Source organism: Anticarsia gemmatalis, chromosome 2, assembly GCF_050436995.1.
Source record: "Anticarsia gemmatalis isolate Benzon Research Colony breed Stoneville strain chromosome 2, ilAntGemm2 primary, whole genome shotgun sequence".
Taxonomy (NCBI): domain Eukaryota; kingdom Metazoa; phylum Arthropoda; class Insecta; order Lepidoptera; family Erebidae; genus Anticarsia; species Anticarsia gemmatalis.
In genome coordinates this window covers 7,465,733-7,491,448 of record NC_134746.1, presented here as the reverse complement: position 1 = coordinate 7,491,448, position 25,716 = coordinate 7,465,733, and the positions used below count along the sequence as shown (strand labels likewise).

Sequence of the window (25,716 nt, the reverse complement as noted above, 5' to 3'; positions counted from 1 at the left end):
TTGCGACTACGTTATATTTAATGTACTTAGTGCACTAGTGACAATGTATTTAAGTTTAATAAAAGATATTTATTTCATGTAAAGGAGGGTACCTATATATGAGGGTCTTGCTTGCTAAATTTAGCCTCGGCGTACTTTGCTTAGGGTAGGGAAAGGTGATTTCAAAACATAATAAAATTGTAAAATAATGGGCACGAAACAAGGATGTACACTGTACAGGCTAAATAAAAAATGTGTCTCACATCTGTTATGTATTCCCAAAATCTACTTCTGGAATGAAATGTGAAAAAATGTTACAATTGTTGTGGTTCAGGTCTCTATCAACGGTAGGGTTCGTTACATTATTAAATGTATTTTTACCAGAAATATTATAAATGTAAATATTTAAATCTAAATAGAAGATTAAGTTCAAATAGAAGAAGAAAAGATTTGGTCACGCGCCATTGAAGCCCGATACTCAGCAAGTACTATAATGATTTTCATAAAGTATTTGATTGTTTAATCAGTCAAGCTTCACCAGTACGCCGTAGATTAGCCGTCATATAAAGATTAAACATCGCTTCAATAAATAATTCTCTGCAAACTGGAGCGCGAATCAGCCGTGATACGAAGATACGGACAGTCGGAAAGACACGCGTACCGTGTGCGCAGGGGCACGCGAAACGCTCTGCAAAACAACAAACCCGCTTTAAATCGTGTTCATTATTAATATAAATAATTTAATTAAGTGTATAAATAAGTAAGGTATAGTTTAAGTGATTAAAATGGGTACAAAAAATGAAACGGACCGTGCCAAAGATGCACCGCAAGCACCTAAAAAACAGAAAGGTGTCCCCAATGCTTTTTCAAGAGCATTCTTTTGTTGGATGTTGCCTATATTCTGGAGTGGAAATCGCCGAGATTTGGAAGAATATGATTTAAGACCTCCAAAACGTGCTTATGATTCAGGATTGGTTGGACTTAAATTGGAAAGGTAAGTGACATAATTTTTTTAATAATATTTCCACAAACTTTTCTTTCAAAATAGTTTCCGAAATTACGAAAAAAAATACGTAATTTTTTCGGAGATTGTTTTCCGTAGTCAGATAATCATTTAACTAATTAATTTTGTGTCACACACAAAAAACGTGCTAAGAAAATGTATTTCTTTCTGAAATTGTCAGTTGCGTGTAATAAAAGTGGTCTCTACGCTATTTTCTATAATTTGAGTTTTGTAGTCTAGAATAAGTCTATAGCTGTTCAGATTTTTTATTGGAAATTAATTTTCAATCAGAAGACCACCCTTAGTAATTCTAGCTAAGTGCAAATAGTCAAACTAACATCATTACAACCCTACTACATCAATACTGCGCTACAATCATATAATTTTTTTATAGTTTGATTAGGTAGTAAGTAATTTTATTAGTGCAATAGAAACTTGAATAAAAATGCCGTGTAATGTGGTATTAACTTCTCATGATACGATTAGCAATAACCGTATACATATTAAGATAATATCGATGCGGAAACCGAATACCTAATACTTTTGTACCGGTATTGTGTAGTTCTAATTTGTAATTTGTAAATAATAGTAAAATAAACGGTATTTTATATACGGATAAAAAACCTACTATACTAATATTATAAATGCGAAAGTAACCCTGTCTCTCTGTCTGTTACTCAATCACGCCTAAACTATTGAACTAGTTTGCGTGAAATTTGGTATGGAGATATTTTGATACCCGAGAAAGGACATAGGCTACTTTTTACCCTGGGAAAATTACGCATCCCCATGGGAAAATTCAGGACGAAGTCGCGGGTAAAAACTAGTTTTATATAAGAATAAAAAACATTATTTTATCTTCGCCGTGTAAGCGATTTAACATAGAATAATTCATATCCTTACTTACTTTTTCACTTTGACGCCAACGAAAAGCAAAATGGATATTTTATAAAATATGAGTAATTAAAATAAATTGTTTTGTTTTCCTGTTTCCTGTTAATTAGATCAATGTAGGTGGAGTAACTTACGAAATGAGATCATTGCTCAACTATTTACAGCAACACCTGCATTACTTAAACATTATTATTTTTAAAATTAAATAAGCATTTGGCATTGGCAACTATAAGACTTATTACAAAATTTCACAGATTTATTTTTTCTTTATATTTTAATTATTTTATTTTTGAAGATGATGAACGGAACTTGAATTTCACAGATTTTTTTTTAATTATTTTATTTTTAAGATGATTGACCGAATTTGATAATGATCGTATCTGTTTTATGATTCTCGCACATTGAACTTTAAACAATAGGTATCGTACAACTTGATAACGTCTTTAGCACATGTCGAAATTGTGTAACTTTCATAATAAAAACAAATCGTTTTCAGTAATTTGCCGTCAGTTCATTTACTTTGGTTTAGGTTATTTAAAGTGAGAGTAGCGTTACATGTTGATTTTACGTAACTAGACGTCTGATAGCCGTCATCACGTACTGTAACCTAGTGTAGCAACAAACATGTAATCACACACTCCCAAACTGCAAGCTGTTCATATTCAACTTTAAAATCGATGGTATTGAGCGTGTTCTGCGCGTTTCCGCTTTACTTGCATCTTCGCGTGTGTAATATGAAATTTTAATATAAAGTTGTAAAGAAGAGTTTCGTATAAAAGTGAAAAACGCGCCGCGCTCCGCCGAGCGCCCGCGTCGACGACCGACTTATAAACCTACATATTATATTAATCACATTAGAAATTTATATAATACCTACTTACTTAAGAAATAATGACTAATGTAGAATTGATATCTAGTTATTTTTAAACTTGCTAATTTGAAACATAAAATAATATGATTTTTTGGTTTAAACACAATGCAATTGGATTAAACAACTTGAAGAAGATAAAGCAACCCGCATTTAGTAAATATTTGTTTGCGTACGTAGAACAATTTTCGTCTAAAATGCACTTGCTGTGTTATGTTTACTGTATGTTGTTACGACGTACAGAGAGCCGGCTAATTAGCCGGGCGGCGTAGCCTCTGCATCGCAATTCTACGCTGTATGTAAATGTAAACTAAGTACTTTTACAACATTTTTCATCCTCAGCTCCCTCTAATGCAATATTTATTTATTATCCTCGTTTAGCTTTTATTTTTATCCTACCGACTAACACACCACTGATGCGAAAATATTTTAGTGAGGTTTGCTTGCATGCTTTTAAATTGTGAATTATTGCATATAAATAAATGGCTGTAATGTAGAAATTTATCAAAATTTTCTTAGATTTGTTACTAATAATTAAGATGGAATCAGCATCACGATAGGGATACAGTATTTTAAGATGAGTGGGCAGATTATAAGTGGATAACATTACAACTGATTACACAGATCAGAGAGATTACAACACACAGGCACATATACAATGCAAATTTTTTACTTTGTATTGGATATAAAATGACCCTGGATATTCGTTTATGAAACCACGAGTGATAACTTCCACTATTGTAATGGTGACGGTGATTTCATCCATGGTGATTTCAGCTAAGCTAGTGGATCTGATTTTTACGGGAAAATTTAAATATTTTCTCCTATCTAATATCAAATTCAAACATCGCGATTGGGGACAGTTGATAAATCGGTTATCGCTGAAACTGCATTAGGGGAAATCTAGTTATAAAGATAATATACCCGTGTAATGGATCTAATGATATGACGCTTACTAGTACACCTACACGAAACACTCAAGGTTGCTAAATATATTAGGTAAATCAAATGTGCAACGAATTTTTAGTACAAAATATTTTTACTGATATTTTACTACTAATTTTAAATGTGACTACTAAGTTGGCGTGGATAGATAAGTAAATGGACATTTGTTTTTATACACATAAACAGAAATATATGTAAAACAAAATGAAGGTGCTTTTCCGCGAAAATCTTCACAAAGCTAAAGAATTTTGCACATAACATTACAACTATATAAGTGTCTATGGACGAAAGACAGCATGTCAAATGTTAAAAATTACTTGCTCGAAAATAACCGAGGCACAATTGCCATAAAAAGTGGTACAAGATCATTATGGAAAAAATAAGGCTCTACATATTTCTTAGCTATTGAAGGTACTGTTCAGAAATTATATGGTAATTTTCCCCGAAAGAAGTTTTCACCTAGTAAGAGTCAATTTTATACAGCCTTGGACATAATATATTACAAACTAAGGTTAAAGTATTGATTTAGCGAAGTTATGAAATAAATGCGCATACTAACATGTATAGTCGTGTAATACTGTGGTATGTTTCATTTATTTTATAATTAACATTCCTTAGAATACCGAAGGCTTAATATTCGTCATGCTATTTAAGTTTCGTTTAATCTCTGCCATTGATATATAGCGCGATAAAACTCTATTAATATAATTTTAGCAAACTATTCTGTTATATTTAGTAGCATAGTATACAACGTCTAGTTTACGATCAATGTTGTACACGAGTCAGTGGTGTTCATAAGCTTTTTATGAGTTAGAAAATTTACCTGATTTTTCATACTTATCTCTTTTTTTAAAATCGGCGATATAGGTACCTAAGTCTGTTTTGGATCGACTTTTTAGTAAGTTGTTAGAAACACAATTTGTATCATCCATTTTTTCATCTTAATTGAAAATACTCAGAATAAACAATCCACTACCGCGAGATCGAGAACTTTTGTATGAAAATCTGATAAGCGTCCCTAACGGGCGTCGTAGGAATTATTTTGGCAGTATATTTTTAATGTCAAACTTTCGATACTCGACAGTATCGACTGTAGAGAATCGCGCTGTTGATGACGACACACAGTAGAACACGTTGAAACGAGGTTGTCTTTGAATCCTACCTGCAATAAAATATTTATAGACCTAGTTAAATTAACGTTTTGCTGCATAAAGTATCACGAAATAACTATAAAGATTATTTATTTATATTTTTCTACAAAGACTATTATTAAATACGATCCGATTATCTTGCTTGGAGGTTATTTTTTTTCTTATTTGTTACTTTCTTTTTGCTGGTAATGGTTTAATATTTTACAAATAAACGCTACATAAATAGAAAGTAGAAAATACCTAAATCTATTGACTTTTCAAACAAATAGGTTAAATAATTATATTTTGTGTGTGTTAAGTTTGAACTAATAAGTATAATTGTAGTTCTATGCGATATAAATTGATTGAGATTGAGCCAAATACAGAGAGCATGTTTTTACACAGTTCGCAAGTTAAAAAACAAAAACCTCTCAAATACTTTCTGTCTCCAATATTTGTTGTAACATCAAAAGAATATACGATGTATCAAAACTCAATTAGGTAATTGCATTTTCTTTAAAAAAGAATTCAATAAATAAAACCTTTGGCGACATTTTCATTAACGGACAAACAATTCGATTTCTGTGTAAAGTTGTTTTGAGAGTTTCGCTAAAATACATTTTAAAAGTTTGTGACGTTAATTATATTATCGCTAAACATGATTGTACCTAATTCAACTTTAATCTCCAATATTTCATTGTAAATGATAACAAGACAAATATCTTTTCACAGTACGCTACAGTAATGGTAGATAGTGTTATCTTCATCTCTCATGCCTACGCGTTAAACTTCGATCATTGGCTCAGGTGCACTTTAATCAATCCTTAGACACAGTTCATATAATGTTTTTCTGAGTAATCGTACAACATACATAGTTGTCTTCTTTATTGTTTACTAGCTGACACGCGCAACTTCGCTTGCGTCACATAAGAGAGAATGGGTCATATTTTTGCCCGTTTTTGTTACATTTTTTAATGGTACTCTGCTCCTGTTGGTCGTAGTGTGATGTTATATAGCCTATAGCCTTTCTTAATAAATAGGCTATCCCACAGTAAAAGATTTTTTTTCAATCAATTCGCACCAGTAGTTCCTCAGATAAGTGCGTTCAAACAAACAAAGAAACCCTACAGCTTTATAATATTAGTATAGATTTACTGCGACTTTCCGCCATGAACGTATTTACGTCGCGTAAAAAGTGATACTACAGATTTCTAATTTAATATAAAATACGCCTTGCCTAAACGCTTTCATCCCGTGTTTATAACACACAATGAACTTCTAAAACAAAGACTGTAATTTAATAAAAATATGTTGCCTTTAAACTTTTCTTGTATCATGATAGAATTAGATAGAGTTGACTGACTCCAGTGTCAATGCACTTTGTATTTGTATTGTTTGACCTATCCCGAACTCAGACAAAGCGATATTTGCCAGACCAAGACTTTCATTAACTTTAAAACGATACTTATGAAAAAACATCATAAGTTAATACTGTTTTAAGAGAAACTTATTACAATAAGAGACTAGATACATTCACTTTTGATTACGTTAGTTCGAAAACTAAAGGTTATATTGTGGTTACATTGTTAGTAATTTTTGGCTAAATTTCGAAGATGTTTTAGATGATAAAGTTCCTAGACATAACAATATATTTGCTTAATCAAACAGTCGAAATAGACCGTGCAACTTGAACAGTTCGAGCGTCCCACGACTGCGTGTACGAAATTCGGGAAGGGACCAGATCTATTCAATTATTAACGAGGTTGTTAGTTAATAATCCAAAGCAACTTGTGTCTTATGGACTTTGAAACAGTTCCGACTACATCCTCAAGAACATTTGATTAGTTTGTTGTTACTTAATCAGTACCTCGATTCTGTACAACTATCGAGTACCGACAACCGGCTAGCTATCGAAATTTTGACATTTAGAATGTACTGCCAAAATGTTTCTTACAACACCCGTCAGAGGCGCTGATCAGATTTTCATACAAAATTTTTCGATGACAGTTTGGTGGTCGGTAGTCGATAGTTGTAGAGAATTGAGCTACGGTTGTATTCTCAGTGTTGCTTATCTTTTTATCATTCACTGTTTTTTCTTTATCTAATTACTTAGGTATGACTTTACAGTTAGTTACTCACGTTATCAGTTACGTAAGACTGCTTTACTATATAAAATTATGCAATTGATATTGGGAACAATAAACTGTATATAAGCACATGGCTGTATGAACCATAAATAACTTTTTATTTTGTGTATTTTTTTTTAAATTAGGGTTTTTTGGAATGTCGATGTCGTTTGAATTCACATTTATACAGTTACGATTTTCAAATCTTTTTATTTTTTAAAGGATTCTGGCTGCTTAGAATTATTTTTATTTGAATGTTAATAGTAAAAAGATAAATAAAATTATTACCCAATTGCCCTAATTGTGTACAAGGTTGTTTATCGAACAATGGCTAAGATTATCGTACTAAATATTTTATAGTGTCGAAGAAATTGGATAATATTTAGGTATAGATAAGATAAAATTAATAAGGCGCCAGTTTACAATCATCATACTATACCGTCTGGCAGCTTTTTAAGTAGTTGGTCCTTTCTCGAATTATCACCATACCATATTAAATTGTATTTCAATTAGTTCTGTAGTTTTTCCGCTTCTTACGTCATAATCAATAGTACTTTGCCACAGAGGCAGTCAAAAGTTACTTTCTATGTAATAATATAATTATAATAAATGTTGAACATTTGGCCAATATAAACATTATTATTTCTAATTAGGTTCGGTTTGCGTAAAGCCTTGTTTTTGTGTTTCCTCGTACATTACAACAATGCGTTACCGTTCTCAAAAAGATCTGAACGTATATTTGACCGTGAACACGCGATAACTTATATCTTTGTACGTTCATTAAGATTATTATATTTATTATTTTATTAGTGTTTCTAGGCTGTAAATTACTACGTCGAATGATGTATGAATGAAATGATTGCAATGAAGTTAGTTAAATAATATCGTTACCATCGTTTTCACTTTTGTTTTTTTGCTCTGTTGTTACAAACCGTTATATACCGTAAGATTTACAGTTTATGCATAAGGTTTGGAGAACATATTTGGTAGATAAAATGACATCAAATGTAGGAAACAAATATAGGGTTTCATCACTTATAAATAAATATGTATCAGATAGCTCGCTAGATGTAATTTTTACAGTTGTTTTATACATTGGCTGTCACTTTATTAATCCAATTTCTCAGTTTATATTAAAGCTGACTAACTGCTAAATCAGTAGTAATGAAACTGGGCAATAAAATTATTAAAAACTAGCTGACCCGCGTAGCTCCGCTCACGCTTTCTTGTTTTGATTTGCTTCCGAGCATTTTAATTTTTATTCACCTTTTACACCTTCTCTGGACTTTGGACATTAATTGGACAAATAATTCAAGACCCAAATTAGCAATATCGATCAACCGTTCTTGAGTTTTAGCGAGACTAACAGCAATTCATTTATATATAAGTATATAAAGATTATACGAAGATGTGATCTACAAAACGTGTGGTTACAGGAAAGCTTTTAGCAGAGTACCTACACGAGACTGCAGCAAAAATGCCAGCGAGACGTTTTTCCCTTTGCCTTTATCTTTTGGCAGGCAGCAACCGCCCGCCGTAAACTTTTCTAGTTGCCAATGTTTGTACTTTACGATTGAAAGATAGTAAAAATCCCTACTAGGTTTGTGTAAAGAAGCAGCCCAAATTATTAAGGCATCAGGAGTCACTTCGTTTTCTCCCATATTGGCACATATATGCACTAGCGATATATATGAACCGACATTATCAAAAGCCTTGATATTTTCGGGATCGCTAGTATCTTTAATACGTATTGTTAAAAACTATGCGAGTACATAGCCTTACGTCTCATTTCAATATTTCCAAATAATGTATAATGTTATTTTTTACTCCGTGCTGTTGGCAAGACCGTTTATAAAATCTTGAATTTATACATTCGTACTTACAAAACTGGCGCCATTAGATCTTATAATACTTACAATTTTTGTGTTCATTTTGTTCACAGAAACTGGCTGAAAGCAGAGAAAGAAGCGAGGCTAACTGGCAGAAAGCCCAAGTTTTGGAAAGTTTTAGCGAAGACGTTTTGGCTGTCTTACTTACCAGGAGGGATCATGCAGTTCCTCAATATTATGTTTAAGTAAGAAGTTACTGTTTTACTTTGACCTATTACAAGTTTTTTCAAACACCTCCCTAATGTGTAGACAAGGGACCCTATTACAATTATTGGCTGATTCTTTGGCGCAGTGGTTAATTAAGGTCGCCACGCCGCTACCATTGTGTCAGGAGTTCGTGCGTTCGATTCCCATCCGGAACAATTATTTATGAGATCCACAAATAATTGTTTCGGGTCTGGTTGTACTTTGTGTCCGTTGGTTGTACGTTTGTAAAAGTTTCCGCAATACAAGAGCAGTTTTTAGTGCGGGAATGTCTTTTAAAAAAAATAAAACTACTGCTTTGGACCCGGAAATCACCATAACTATAATATTATCTTCTGTCTGTAACACTAACCACTAATTTATTTTTAAACAGGACGATATCACCGCTGCTCTTCAGCCAGTTACTTCTGTATTGGTCCACAGACTCGCCCATAAGCCGGGACATGGCCATGTACTACGCGATTGCCATGATAGTGGTAAACTGGCTGGCAGCCTACTTTAATCACCAAGGAGTTCTTTACTGCCAACAGTTTGGTATGAAACTCAGAGTCGCTACCGGTTCATTGATGTTTAGAAAGGTAAATAATTTCGTCACTTTCTTACAGAATTAAAAAAATTTAACTCTGGTTGCCAGGCCTAAATTGGCTAAAAATAAAAATAATTACATAAGAAGGATTTTTTCATACTGGCTGAATTAATACACGTTGGCAATAAATAAAATATTGATTGGCGGGAAATTTACTTTAAATATTTAAAAAATGAAAAAAAAAAATTTATAGTTTAAAACTATTTTTTTTTCTTTTGAAACTGTTCAGTTGATTTTAATCGATTATTAAGATTTATTACTTTAATCTGAAGTAATTGTGTAAGAAATATATTTCAGATAATGCGAATGAGCAATGGTTCTCTCGGTGAGACGACTGCGGGGAAGGTCGTGAACTTACTGTCCAACGACTTGCAGCGTTTTGACATGGCATTCACTTTCCTGCACTTTGTTTGGATCATCCCGATACAATTGGTTGCTGTAGTCTATCTTGGATACAATCAGGCTGGCTATGCTGCTTTCTTTGGTTTCGCCGCGATGATATTAATCGCACTCCCTATTCAGGGTAAGTCGATTAAAAAGATTTGTTGCTAAGGCTATATATTCCCTTTTTTGAAAACTTTCTTCGAGGTATAGCTTTGTTTTAACATTTTATATACATGCGTCGTAGTATAAGTTAATGTAAAAGAAATTTATAAGGAATTGAACACACGTTTTCGTGATCTTAAACGTAATGTAAAGTAAGCAGTGGTAATAATGTATTACTGAAATAATTATTTGAACATGTATGTTATTTTTTCTTAAATGTATCTCCACAATGAACGACCTTTATCTCTTTATAATATATCTGTAGATTTAGAAAACATCTAAAGTTATTTAATTATTTCGAAACAAAATATAATTCGAATGAACAAAAGAGTGCCCTAAAGCGTAATATGTATGAGTATGTTAATTATTAAAATTGAGAATGAATTGTTAATGAGGTTCCTTTGCGACTAATAAAAAAGAACAATCTTTATAATGAGAGTTAATTTTCAGGTATTCTGGGTCAGGCCATTGGTAAAATTCGACTTCGTAACGCTGAAAAAACGGACGCCCGAATTAAAATAATGAACGAAGTTATCAACGGAATACAGGTATTTTAACTTAGCTGATAGCGTATGAATGGATTTTGCTTTTATTGTAATGATTTTTAACTTGTGTTTAATGGATCTGCTAGAACGATTTAAGTACCTGATGCTAATGTCATTCTAAAATTGTCTTTTTGACGAGTATTGTATGACGAATATTGATTATTATTGAGTAACGTATTTACTTAGCGACATTTCTTTTACTGCTTGTTTAATCTGTAGAAGAAAGAATTACAGGACCAATTTTTTCTTTAATAGGTAAAGGCTGCCTTCTTTTCCATACCGCTTATTATTTCGTTCTTTGGCCTCTGCCTACGGAAAAAGGCGTGATTTTTTGTATGCGTGTAAGCTTATCATTTATATTTTTAGGTTATAAAAATGTACGCGTGGGAAATACCATTCCAAAAAGTAGTTGCACAGAAGCGAAGTGATGAACTGAAGGAGGTGAAAAGTGCTACTATTTTGAGGACAATATTCCTCGGCTTCATGATGTTTACTGAGAGAGCTTCACTCTTTATCGCCGCACTCGCTTATATTTTGTTCGGGAACAGTTTAACTGCAAATGTGGTAAGTTTGAAACGAATGTAAAAAATTTATAGCATAGCATTTATTTAGATGGCTTGTCAAAGACCACTATTAAAATTTCAGGATATTAAGCTTATTACAAATAATATATTCTTTTTATCTATTAAGTAAATCTCGCAAGATAATTTGCATTTCCTTTGAAAGAGATGCAATTTCACGAAACCTACTTTCACGTACAGAATCAATAAAGTACATATGCAACTTAAATGCCCGTGGATTTGTTTCTTAGATAAGAAAATGTTCTATTTAGAACAAACTATTCTATTTTCTATTGGGAACTTTTGAAAGATATGCCTTTTTACAGAAGTAAGGAATCCATTTGTATTAAAAGAACTAGTATAAAAGTTTGACTCTGTTTCAGTTCTATCCGCTACAACAGTTCATAAGTGCGGCTCAAGTTCACATTACATTGATCTTGCCCATGGTGCTCATGTTCACTGCTGAACTGATGGTCTCCCTTGGACGTGTGCAAGAATTCTTCTCATTACGTAAGTTACATTTTATTTGATACCGAATTTTGAACTTTGTGCCACTCTGTTATTGAGTTACGATAGCCGATTTTTGTATAGATGGCTTGGAGGCTACAGTTCAAACACAAATTCAGCAAAAGTACTAATTCAGTATAAGATTTTCATGGTATTATAGTCTGTTCATGTCGAGTGTATTGCAAAAGTGTTACTTTTCAAAAATCAAAATGCCCGCTTAGTCATTATTCTCTCGCATGATTCGTATTGTTGCTGACTAATGTGGTTGTAATAAAACATGTGAAAGTATGTAAATATGTACTTTTATGGCTTGATAAAAATGTCCAATACTGAAACTCTTTGGTAAACACTTTAATCTACTAATAATCTAACGTCAGTCTAATCAGTTATCTGAATTGCGGTCACACAATATCGCCTCATTACACGTGTCCTAAATAAAGTATAGGATATCTAGTATTGTTTTAGTTCTTTATTCCACCGCTAGTTTACATAATAAATGGAAAAATAGATGCATATCACTCTATTATGTCCATGATTTGTAGAATATAGTTATATGCAAAAGTATATCTTAATAGTGTCATAAGCTATGCGTCTTAAAAACGTATACAGAGCAACAAATCACAGACTTGGCTATACAACACAAAGGATTCATCCACATTATTTCAACAGAATCCGGGTCAGGCATAAAAATATTCAACTGCTACAAGGGTTCACACTTAGCCAGTTTGTTTTATTGTCGTCTGAGATTTGACCCATATTATGTGTTTCAGACGTAATGCGTCACTATAAGCCTTGCATTCCATTACAAGCGCCAATTTCTATGGCTATGTAGAAAAAATGTGCATGCTTAAACCACACGCGGTCAGCGCTGCGGTCGGAATACCTTAGAGTTACGTTCCAAGCGTTTTAATGTGAATATTATGTTGCCGTTTCATTAGCCAAATGATGCAAGCATTTCATTTAGTACTTTTCGTTCAACTTTAAACCGCAAATTATAGTTATACCGACTTTGTATATCTTATTGCAAGTGTACAACATTTGGCATCATATTTTCGGGATTTCGTACGAAAATGCGAGCTTGAATTATGTTCTGTCGTCAGTGTAACTGCATGAACATAAATAATATTAAAGTCACATTTCACGGCTGTCTGTTAGTACGCTAACGTTTTTAAATCTATTGCAACTTTATTCTTTCACACTAGGTTTAAACTGACTTTCCTAAAAAATCACGTCGTAACCTTTATACAAAATATTTATTATTCTATGCAAAGTTTGTATTAAATACACTTGAACATTTTCAGCGGACCGTCCTGATTTAATGGACAGCTTTGAAGCATCGTCATCTAAGCTGTTCCGTAACATGTCCGTCACGAGTACAACTAAAGGAGATCCCGACGTCAGACCGATCTCTTATCAACGACACTCGGAATCTGAGACATTACCCCCCATTAGCAACGGTAAGTGCGAGAGTAATCTTATCACGAATTTGGCAATATCACGTATTATGTCAATGGAATGTAAGAAATGAATGTTATCTTGATTTTGAATGACGTAAACAGTAGTTTTTTATCTAGAAATTCTGAATGTATTGGTTACAGTTAAAATTTTAATGACGAAACTGATTATGACTTTCGAAAAATTGTTTGTGCTTTATTCGCTTTCAGTAAAATCTTTTTTGCCTTTTTTTTCAAGTGAAAGTCTAAATCTCAATCGTTTTCAGAGAAAACTACTTTAACCAGTCAAAACTACTCTTGAATGTTATACTAACAATGCGTTGATAAATCTCAATGTCTTCACTAAATGTGATTAAAAGGAAAACAAAGACAAATTGATCACGAGCGTATTATCAACGTATTATCAAATGTATTTAAACTCGATATGTTATCAATACACGCGTGACGTATTGTACCTGTTTGTTGGCTGTTAAAAACTATGAAGGTTATACTTTCTTAGGTCTTTGTCCGTTACTTCTACTTTGAAAGTCGTTTTGAAAAGTTACTTCACAAGTTTTAAACTTTACTTCTTTTAAACTTGATCAATATTCGATATTTTTGAAGTCTTACACATGTGCTCCATTCAAAGTTTCTTTTGTACCTAAGTTTTCAACAGCAGTTTGCAAACAAAATGAATAGAAGAGCGTGGTACATCCCACGGAAGCCTAAATAAATTAAACGTGGATTGAAGGTTACAGTTGTAACGAAAATGGTTTATTATAATTCGATTTTAGGTAGAAATTTGACAGAAATTATTATGAAATATTGTACTTCCTTTAACCAATCAAGGAAATTACGACTTCGAAATGATAATATTAGATCTTTTCCCCTGATTGTTAATTATGATAAGCGTCGCTAATCGCTGCCATCAACGATAACACGCAATATTGTTTCTCAGGATTCGATAAAGTAGTAAAACCTAGGAAACCACCGGCGTTTATGAGGAGCGTATCTCATTTAGATGACGCGGCGTTGGTCATCCACGATGTATCGGCGAGTTGGGTCGGAGATCCCAATTTTATGGCTCTCAAGAACATCTCCGTAAGAATTCGTAAAGGAAAGTTGTGCGCTATTATTGGATCTGTGGGCTCCGGTAAGGTAAGATATTATTGTGCCACAAAATATACAACATTTTGTTCTTTGTTTATTCGAACCACTGTAGAATATATCGATGAAGACGGCAAAGATTTTCGATCTTTTCCGGTAAATAGCAGCTTTTCTTCTTAAAGGTCTTAATAATTTGCACTTTACGGTAACAAATAAGCCTTTTTTTACTTATAAAACATTCTTAACTGTCCATGGGAACCGAATCAACTGATCAATGAGTGTAATACAAGTGCTCCGCTGGTACGACGACACTACGAGATGTTCATATAAGTTGTTTTTTTATTCTCAGTCGTCGATTTTGCAACTACTATTGAAAGAATTGCCCGCGGCGACTGGCACTGTTTCAATACATGGCAAGCTCTCGTACGCCTGCCAAGAGGCGTGGCTGTTCCCCGCCACCGTCCGGGAGAATATACTTTTCGGTTTGCCTTTTGATCCAATAAAATATAAGAAGGTAAGTCAATAAATTACTATTTGCATATTAGTATTTTTCCGTTATTTGTGCCGTATCTGGGACACCGGCTCGTCCACAGATAGGTAAACTGTGTCATTGATTTTATCTGAATGATAAATTTATATCTCATTTTTAATTATTATGTACGTACAAAGCTCCAAAAGTCGCTGATTAGAATCAAATTTACAAAATACCTGTATACAATATACCTAATGCCATAACTTATAGTCGCGGCTAAGAAACAAAATATCCTTTACACCGGAAATTTACTAAAGTCGCTATACACGAGTATTCCAAAAGTCGCTGTACACTCGTTTTTTTGACAACTACCGAACGCGACTGATTTATAGGTTAAAAGTATCCTTTTGAAATATTCCAAAAACATTTTTGCAACCAATCAAATGGATCTATCTAGTAAAAAAATAGCTAGTAAATGTAAATCCTTTGCCTCGTGAGTCGAATGTTATGTTAGAAGTGATCAATTTAGAGTAAAATAGATATTTAGATTAATAGTAGGAGAGAAAGAAAAAAAAATCATACGCATTCTGCTGTATAAAATTTTAATGTATTAAAATCATTTTTTTCTGCGTACATGGCAATGATCCAAGAATAATGAAACGGATTATTGTACTGCAGCGTGTACGATATTCACTTATATTTAAAACACGTTGTAGCTTAATTAAACAGAACATTATTTACCTTAAAAATTGCTGAAAAGCTCGTTAAAATTTAACTTTTATTTCGAGTGCTAACTTGTCGAAAATAAAAAGGAATGTTTAAAGTTCCGCTTTATTTGAACAAAAGATAAATGTATTTTACAACTATGGTAAATTTTCATTGAGGCTTGCATTTATATGAATTCACACTGAAATTATTAAATAATAGATATGTCTAAAGATTTTTCAGTTATGCTAAGCACGTGTGATGTATGTACAGGTGTGCAAGGTATGTGTGCTGGAGAAGGACTTCAAGCAATTCCCGTACGGGGACCAGACGCTGGTGGGCGAGAGGGGTGTGTCCCTCTCCGGAGGCCAGCGAGCCAGAATCAATTTGGCGCGCGCTGTTTACAGAGAGGTAAATTGATTTCTATTTTGTTGCACAAATATTGAACTCATAACTGCTCGGAAATGAACAATTTTCTACAGGCCTTTCCACTTTTTCGGCTCGCCAGATCTTTGAACTCGCTGCTTGATTGAATTGTTTTAGCTTCGTATTTTCAAACGAATACAGCAACGAATTTATGATACTATGAATCACTCTGATACTTGTTTGAAATATGTTTATGCTTAATTAAATGTTGTTTTTTCATTTAAAATTCTTATTAGTTATCAAAAACTCTTTATGTCTGATAAAAGCTTAGAAGCTTGCATTAAAATTTTAAATATTGGAAACGTGAATAATATTCATTCGAAGTTAAACGCGCTTTCAATGCCACTTCTCATTAAAATGTTCTGCTTGAATAAACAACCTTAAATAGTTCACATTTTATTTGGTAAAAACATGCACGATAGCTATATGCGTTCTATTTTGGTCATAAAAATATGCCTTTTATCGTTGGTGTTGTAAGGTATGAGAATTCAATTTCGGTTGAATGCGAATTTCTTTAAGCAGTTTTTATATCCATTGTGTTCTGCAGGGCTATTTGTCTGTCGCCACAGTTGATGCCAAGAGCTAACTACAGAATAAATGTAACGAATTTCAGAAACTAGGCAAATAAAATGATTCTGTTTCACAAACAAACTTCACATTTAAGTCGCACGACCTTTTTCATTTTCCTTGTTTTCAGATTATATTATTAAGTTTAATTAGAGTGTTTCCAAAACAACTTTTAAAAATTTATGGCTCGTAGTATCTTGGCGCGAGTTCCGTAACATCCCATTTTCCTCAGTCAACTTTAATGATTCGCACAGGGAAATGAACAGTAACACCCTACTTCCTTTTTTATTTTGGGTTAAGGTCGATGCTAAATGTGGGGTAAGCTTACTATTGCACGAGCGCGTCATGGCATATACATTGGTAACAAGTAGAATCCACGTGCTTTTAAGTAAGTCTGCACGTAGTACTGGATGGTTTAAGTAATACTTATGTTCGTTATCACGACATTCGTGGGGTACAGACACGTTACGAGGAAACTAGAATGTACGCAGTAAAACTAATGTGTCCTACTATTTGTAATCAACACTTGCAAACAAAGAAAAACTCTGAAAAATCCAAATCTCGTGTTAAAAGGCTTCGACTGCTCGTAATCCGAAAACAAAAGAAAATTTTGGTTAGGTATTTCTATGCAAATGAAATGTGAATGTCATAACCTGTTTTCTTAGCTTATGGGTATATTCAAGGGTTTCTATCTCGCTATATTAAACATTTAACTATATGTTTCGTTTTGTACAAACGCTAACGTCACAGTTGTTTATTAACAGTCAGACATATACTTGATGGATGACCCGCTGTCAGCGGTGGATGCGAACGTGGGCCGGCTGTTGTTTGAAGGCTGCATCAACGGATACCTCCGCGGGAAGACCAGGATCCTCGTCACACATCAGATACATTTCCTCAAGGCTGCCGATTACATCATCGTACTTAATGAGGTATGTATAAAAGCTGTATACAAAATTGTTTAGTTCAATTTTGCGCATTTAAATAACTTAAGACTTCAAACCAATATTACTGATTATATTAGTATCAGTATGACTCTACCACCAAGACTAGTTTCAAGACCTCCCGAAACAAGTATACTTGCTTTATTTTACTACAGAAGGAGAATTTTGAGCCAATTTAATTTCTGGCTAAGCAAAAAAGAACAAATGTGATACGTAATTAAATAGTGGAGTTCACATTAATTGTTTTGCAATCGACTTAAGCCATGGTACAACGTATTTTAAATCCTCAGGGTCGCATAGAGAACATGGGAACGTTCGACGAGCTGGTGACTTCAGGCAAAGACTTCGCGATGTTACTGTCATCTCTACAGGAAGGCAAAGATAAGGACTCAGACAGTGTGGGATCCAAGGTGAGTAGATGAGTACTGAGTTAGTGACTGAATGACAGGTTTCTCTGTGTCTATCTATCTTAGAGATTATTAAAGCGAAGTCAAGAAGTTACTTTCGTTTTTTCAAGCCGTTTTTTGAACATGTAATTTGTAATGTCATAAAGCATAATACTTATGTAGTTTAAAGTATTTTATTTATATTTCAACTCTTTTCCTAATGTGAATTACACACCTGTGTACCAATAAAATATGTCTGCATTTTCTCAAGTAACTATACAATTTAGTTGTTAAATATCAATGAAGTGAAAAGAAACGTCTTTATTATCTTTACGTTTAAGGCGCGTTTTTCACAGTATCTGAGTCTTAAAAATACAAAAGTACCTTTCGAGACCGCATCGTGTTTATACTTGTTCTTTTACGAGTCTGTTAACCCGCAGCACTTCGTAAAAATACTATATATATCCCCAAAAGGCCTTCTTAAGCAATCCCTTCATAGCGGCAACTATCTTCTTCAAATATGTAAACCGACTTGGGTATCAAAGTACGGTTCAATTGAGTTTGCTCTCATTCGTTGAACTCTTTATACCATTATTGTCAAAGAAAAAAAATAGTCAAAATTACAGAAAAGTGGTAGGTCTGTTATTTTTACCATTATTATGTCATTAATTAATATTCTTTATGGATGAAAAACGCACATAAATTTAAAAGTATTTCGTATATCTGAACACTTTGTGCACTTCAAAACTTTTGCTCAATATCAACTTTATGAAGGTAGGCGATGGCTGTAAAAATCACGAGAAAAAGGTCGCCGTAAAATTTCCTCTTATAAGTCGATCTAAAGGACAGTAAAAAAATCTGCTTACAACCGTCAAAAATGTTTGATAAGTATAAAAATTAAAGCATACTTTTGTCCATTATTTTATAAAGACTTGCGGCGGCCTACGACTGCGTCTCGATCTTATAAATACTACAACACTACTACTACTTGTACTACTAGTACTACTATGTAATTTGTGGGACAAATAGTGACTTATATTTAAATTACACATTAATTAGTGATATTGAGGGTCCCTAGTATTCGATAACACCTTAATCCTACTCGCAGTAAATGTGTCAGCACTTTAGCGAATGCTTTTCCTGCAGAGTATCGAAGAGAAAGAAAGACCTCTACTAAGAAGTATATCAAGCGTGAACGAAGGAGCCGAGGACTTGCCTGAGTTTGAGGCTCAGAAGATGAAAGACGAAGAGAGACAGTCAGGCAACCTCAAGTGGGAGGTGATATCGGCATACTTCCGGTCAGGAGGGAGCGGGTTTTATATCACGTTCATGTTGCTTGTCGTCATCATGGCTACCGTCAGCGCTGGTTCCGTCGACTACTGGGTCAGCTACTGGTAAGCATTCATGTTATAAACTTAAAACTAATTTGGTACTTTAATGCGGTGTAGTCGTAGTTTAGTGGTCCGTTATTATTTTGCCGATCTATATATTCATTTTGTACATAAATTTAAACTTGTTTTTAGTATTGATTTTAAGCACTTAAACAGACGTTTTTCTGCTTCGAATTGTCGTATATTAAGACGTCCTTAATCAAGTTCTGCGTAATTCTCAAAAGAATGAGTTTCAGCCTTAGACATTTTATCGCTTTTTTCTGTATAACATATAAGATTATTTCTCTTCTATTCAGTAACAAAGCGAATTTTACCATATTTGTAACTACAAGAGAATATAGAGCATACAAATGTATGTGACGCCCACGTATCTTTTCTTTTATGGGAATGGCAAAGCTCCAAGTAGAACTAATAAAACATGTGTTGGTACATTTTGAACTCATAAATAATGCTGCTTTCATAAAATGGTTTTAAATTTATTGAAATGGTGCAAAGATCGTAGATTTAAGTCATGTATTTTAACTTAACCATAAAAAGCACATGATTATGATAAAACTTTTTTTCCGACGTTAAATAATTGCAATCTTCTTTTTAAGGCTTTTAATGTAGAGAATTTTCTATAGAAGACAACAGTGGAAAAGTGGCTTTATTCTTTAGTTAAATCTATGTTATGTCATTGTAATAAGTTATGGATGTTTTTCTGGGTAATTGTGGTCACAATTCTGTTTTTATTTGTAATCTAACGTATTCTTTTTATAGGACTAACCAAATGGCAGTGTACGAAGACGGCTTGGGCGGAGCGGAAATAGGTAAGAAAAATAAATTAAGCAATTTATAATAACGGATTTAAAGGAATTTAACTAACCATCGTCAACAAACTATAAATCGCTATGACTTAGTATGTACAATTACTTAGTATTCCAAAAATAACATTTGCAAATTGGGCCTGACTCTTAATATGCACTCCAAAGGATGGAGAATAGAAGTGCTTACTTATTAAAATCACCATCACTAGCCGGCTATAGATTGTCCCGGCCAAGGATTTCTTAACCCCCGAATAATTGAACTTTTTTTCTCTACTGATAATCATTTTTATGTACCAGTGAGATACTATATAGTCGACTAATAAGTATTACTATCAAACTAAGTTATTTTAATAAATGATTTATTATTTATTAATTGTATTGTTTCATCATAGACACGGGTCTGGACACGCAAGTGGGTCTGTTCACGATCGCTCAGTACCTGATCATCCACGGGTGTCTGGTGGGCGTGTGCGTGTTCCTCACCAACGTGCGCGTGTTCCCCTTCGCCAAGTTCTGCGTGTCGGCCTCCGCTAAACTACATAACACTATCTTTGCTACCATGCTGAGAGGAGTTATGCGTTTCTTCGATACTAGCTCATCAGGTATGTTTCCTCTTATATTATTTAATCATTATACTTCTTTTACAGACATATTATGTGTTAGAAGCAGGTTGACGATTATCCTTAACTTGCATATATTTACAAAGAGATTCTTAACCCGCCAGTAATGGCTTTAATATAATTCATTTGTTTTTGTAAATATTTTTTTTAGGATATTTTTTATGACTATATAGCCAAGGGTGAAGTGTAAGGATGCCTACATTAAAGTATCGCCATCGATGTTTTTGGTCTAATGTTTTTTCACAACTAAACAATTAACTATTTAGGTGTAAAGTTTTCGTCCTACATAACGCTGTAACGACATTAGACACTGGCCTTGAGACTTGAGACAATAACTACTAAAGAATTTATAGCCTCCTTCATTGATTTTCACACTAAATAAATTATATTTCTAATAAATAATAAATTTCATTCAGGCTCTGTTATAACGTTTATTATTATGACTGTCGATCACAAGTTCTTTGGTTCCCAGGTTGGACAAAATTTTATTATATTTTTTTTAATTTAGAATTATCTTAAGAGCCTGCTTCGCTTATATGACCGATGACCATGCATTACATGGACCCAAAAACCAGCGCTTAAACGGGGAAACATAAGTGTGATTCATTCACTTTTGCTTACATTATTGTTAAAACCAACTGCTTTCACAATCAATTTGTCTTCAGGTCGTATATTGAATCGGTTCACCAAAGACATGGGTGCGTTAGACGAGATTCTACCAAGGACGTTACTCGACGTGCTACAGATCTATGGAACATTGGCATCTATATTGATATTGAACGCGATCGCTCTGTACTGGACTCTGCTGCCGTCGGCCGTGCTGCTCCTCATGTTCTTCTTCATGGTACAGATCTATCTCAAGGCCGCTCAAGGCATCAAGCGATTAGAAGGAACGAGTAAGTAATTTATTTTTATCTTTTAGTTTAGTGTCTTATATTTCTTGAGGGCATGCAAGGTCCATAACTCGCGGTGAACGAAAAGAGTGGTGGACTCAAGATCTAACATCTCAGTTAATTAAGGACTGACTCTAGATATCATTACTTACCTTTATCTCCCCAAAGCTATGACAATGTTTTCACACTTGAATGAGAAATTTCTGTAAGTCTATAAGATTGTCTATGTCGTAAGTTAATGTGCATACTACTCCCAGACTATTCACAAAGTACAATAATTCATTTATTTCAGCCAAGAGTCCCATATTTGGTGCAGTGACGTCATCACTGAACGGTATTGCAACCATTCGATCAGCGGGAGCTCAAGAAAGACTTATCAATCAATTCGACGCACATCAGGTATACAAAGTATTAAATAAAATAATACTTGAAAAATATTTTAAAAGTGTATCTCTGTACCTACAGTATGTTTATACAGGGCCTTTTTACAGTGTTTATATGTTTTTTCAGGATTTGCACAATTCCGCGTGGAACGGTTACCTGAACGGCGGTACCACGTTCGGTTTCTGGTTGGACACTCTCTGCGTGATTTATTTGACCTGCGTTATCTTCGTCTTCCTCTTTATTGACTTCGGTAGGTACTAAATGAATACGTTTTATGATTTTTAACTCTCGATAATTGTAATGGATTGCAATGGACAATACCTACACACGTCATATACTTTTTAAAGACAACGTTTTTAAGTATAAGAGTACAAAAACGAATACTACAAAGTTTAGTGTTTCTCGTTAGTAGTCGTATATATAGATTTACGGACCAACATTCAACAAACAGCAAATGTACATAAATTTGGATAACTAATATTCTAAATACAAATCTTTACAAACTAAAGTAAAATTTGCTGAATCTTGTAACCACAAATTCACTTCTTTAAGGCCAAGATCTTGTTAGTTTGGTACTTCGTATTATACCTACTATACTATAGTATTTGCTACTTCATTGACCACGCAATACATGCCAGCTTTTTTCGTAACACAAGTACTAATAAATAAATTTGTTGTGTGCAAGGTGACGCGATCCCAGTAGGCAGCGTGGGGCTGGCGGTGACTCAGAGCAGCACGCTGACGGTGATGCTGCAGCACGGCGCGCGCATGCTCGTGGAGTTCCTCGCGCAGCTCACCAGCGTCGAGCGCATCCTCGAGTACACGCGCATCGACACCGAGGACAACCTCTTCCAAGGACGTAAGACATTCATCACCACTTTTATCTATACTAATCTATACTTATAAATCTATACTTATAAATCTATACTTATAAATATAAAGCTGAAGAGTTTGTTTGTTTGTTTGAACGCGCTAATCTCAGGAACTACTGGTCCGATTAGAAATATTATTTCAGTTTTAGATAGTCCATTTATCAGGGAAGGCTATAGGTTATATATTATCAAGCTACGACCAATAGGAGCAGAGTACCAGTAAAAAATGTTACAAAAACGGGGAAAATTATGACCCATTCTCTCTTATGTGACGCAAGCGAAGTTGCGCCGGTCAGATAGTATTTCAATAAAGATAAACAACGCCGAAAATAAGGCCATGTTTGAGCTGTGAGCCATATTATGAATAGATCCAATAAATAAGAAGTTTTAAGTCCTTTAGTCTTTACTAACTATCTGCCCCGTAGTTTTTTTCGCATTAATCACGATTGCTCTGCTCCTATAGATTATATTGTGTTGTTCGTAGATTGAGGTTAAAAATATAAGTCGACTAGATGGGTAAAGCTAGTACGTGTTTCGGGAACATTTTTTTACACCTGTATTGACGTTTTCCAAAATTTTTATGCAACTATCATACACAAAATAAAAGTGTACAATATTCAGTGTTATACACCACGTAGGCATCAATATGAGACGGTTATGTTTGATTAAGTACATTAAATGTTTTTTTTTTGTACACAGAGGTGGCTATGCCTCCAACATGGCCGGCTGAAGGAAGGATCGTATTCAATAATGTATATCTTCGGTATGCGCCAAACGAAGACCCTATTCTCAAAAACCTAAACATTGTGATAGAAAGTGGATGGAAGGTAAGATAATATTCAGATTGTTACACAGATAAAATTGATACACTATCTTATCTTTTAAATTAATAAAATTATTGGGCATAAAAGTATACCGCAATGCATATGTAACTCGTTTTGTTATGTAGGTCGGCATCGTGGGGCGCACAGGAGCGGGCAAATCCTCACTCATATCAGCTTTATTCAGATTCGCTTTCCTCGACGGATTAATATCGATCGATGGACTCGATACTGCGCTGTTATCGAGACAGGTACGAATTTCACGGAATTACTTATGCGAGACCGTGTTGGCGGCCATTACTCTCTAACTTATGGTTATTTGCAGGGACTGCGATCGAAAATTTCAATTATTCCACAAGAGCCGATCCTCTTCTCTGCGACAATCAGATACAATTTGGATCCGTTTGATATCTACAGTGACGACGACCTCTGGAGAGCACTAGAACAGGTCAGCTCTAACAATAAAAGTAAATCGCATTCGTGAACACTGGTTTATTATAAAGGTTTGTTACATTGAATATTGCAGGTGGACCTCAAGTCGGTGGTGCCGTCGCTAGACTTCAAAGTCATCGAAGGAGGCGCCAACTTCTCTGTGGGTCAGCGACAACTCATGTGTCTGGCGCGCGCCGTACTGCGCTCCAATAAGATACTAATTATGGATGAGGCTACGGCCAACGTCGACCCTCAGTACGTGCGAATTACATTGTTTCTTAAAACGCGAATCCCGTGTAAATATATTAACATCATATTATTATTTCAGGACGGACAACTTTATTCAAGAAACTATTCGTCGTCAGTTCGCGTCGTGTACGGTGTTGACAATCGCTCACAGACTGAACACCATCATGGACTCGGACCGAGTGCTCGTCATGGGTAGCGGTGAGGTGATGGAGTTCGATCACCCCTACGTGCTGCTCTCAGACACTAACGGACACTTGTCCTCCATGGTGCGGGAGACTGGCGACAAGAACAGCGCCGCACTCTTCCAAGTAGCCAAAGACGCTTACTTCCAAAGCAATCTGAAAGAGAACGCGAGATGAACAAAACACAAACTTAGTTTACTACTTGTTATTTAATAAATATGTGAATATTTGAGTGAGTCAAAGCAATGAGTGCAAGACTATACCAATGCTGTTAAACGTGTATTAATGTTAAGTTTTTATAAGAAATTTGCGAATAAAAATCTAGCATAAATCTAACTTTTTTATTAAGTTGTAAATATGAAGTCCAACAGTTGGCTATATTGAGCATAATAAGGGACGTCTTGGATGGCGGCAGCGGTACAGTTTGTAGGCTAAGAACAGTACAATAGCGACTAATCCCAACAGAAAGCCTTCTACTTTGTGGTCGTCGTAGAACACTTCCCAACTATCATTAGTGCAGCCACCTGTACAACAACCCATCTTTTACGCTCTTTACTTCATTAAACATTGTTCCTCATTGTTCTTCAACCATTTTTAAAACTATTTTTATGTTTGTTTTAGAGACTATTGTACATTTCTATTTTTATGTTTCATTGTATGAGTGTGAGACATTTCTTACATGACATTCTTACATTGACATGTTGTAATAGACAAAACTTGTTTATGGCGTAAATAGATAAAAAGGGTGATTTGTTTTGATAAAAGAAGGACTTATTTAAGTCAATGATACTATTCTGAAAAGTAGGTCACCACAAAATGTGAGATAAGAACTGTGTTTAGATTTTTAGTTGTGGGTAATTACTATCTTTGCTAGGAATAGAAGGTTGTAACTGTTAATCTGCAAACCATCTAGACAAATAAATAAAAAATAATTTGATTAATGTAAGGCCTCTATCCTAAATTTTTGCTAGTACTATATTTATAAGAAATTTCCTATGTACTACGGAGAAAAATACGGTTGAAATTGACAGAAACCTAGGCTGTAAGGAAGAATGCACTAAGAGTACCTATGATGAGTTTTTGCAAGCTTTAAATGTTTATTATAATACAAACATCAGGATTATTTTTATAATCATGAATACATACCAGATATCTGGATTCAGAAGCGTGTGTGCGTAATTGTAGAGTTTGCTGTTTTGGTTTGTGAATAGAATGAAGTATTTTCTTAGGATTTTTCTAGTAAA

General features: G+C 34.2%; 1 protein-coding gene across 1 annotated transcript; it reads left to right on the top strand.

Annotated features, from left to right (window-relative positions):
- The first annotated feature begins 593 nt into the window (after positions 1 to 593).
- LOC142982509 (ATP-binding cassette sub-family C member 4-like) lies at positions 594 to 24,797 on the top strand. The gene is made up of 25 exons (XM_076128992.1): positions 594 to 973; positions 8,888 to 9,019; positions 9,412 to 9,616; positions 9,922 to 10,147; positions 10,621 to 10,718; positions 11,082 to 11,279; positions 11,659 to 11,785; positions 13,084 to 13,239; positions 14,174 to 14,373; positions 14,672 to 14,836; positions 15,773 to 15,910; positions 17,257 to 17,424; positions 17,727 to 17,846; positions 18,969 to 19,216; positions 19,973 to 20,022; positions 20,412 to 20,621; positions 21,305 to 21,535; positions 21,825 to 21,931; positions 22,043 to 22,166; positions 22,602 to 22,775; positions 23,488 to 23,615; positions 23,738 to 23,860; positions 23,935 to 24,057; positions 24,136 to 24,296; positions 24,370 to 24,797. Exons 1-25 carry the CDS (start codon positions 765 to 767, stop codon positions 24,647 to 24,649), a joined length of 4,101 nt encoding a protein of 1,366 aa, XP_075985107.1. The 5' UTR covers positions 594 to 764; the 3' UTR covers positions 24,650 to 24,797.
- Positions 24,798 to 25,716: the final 919 nt, after the last annotated feature.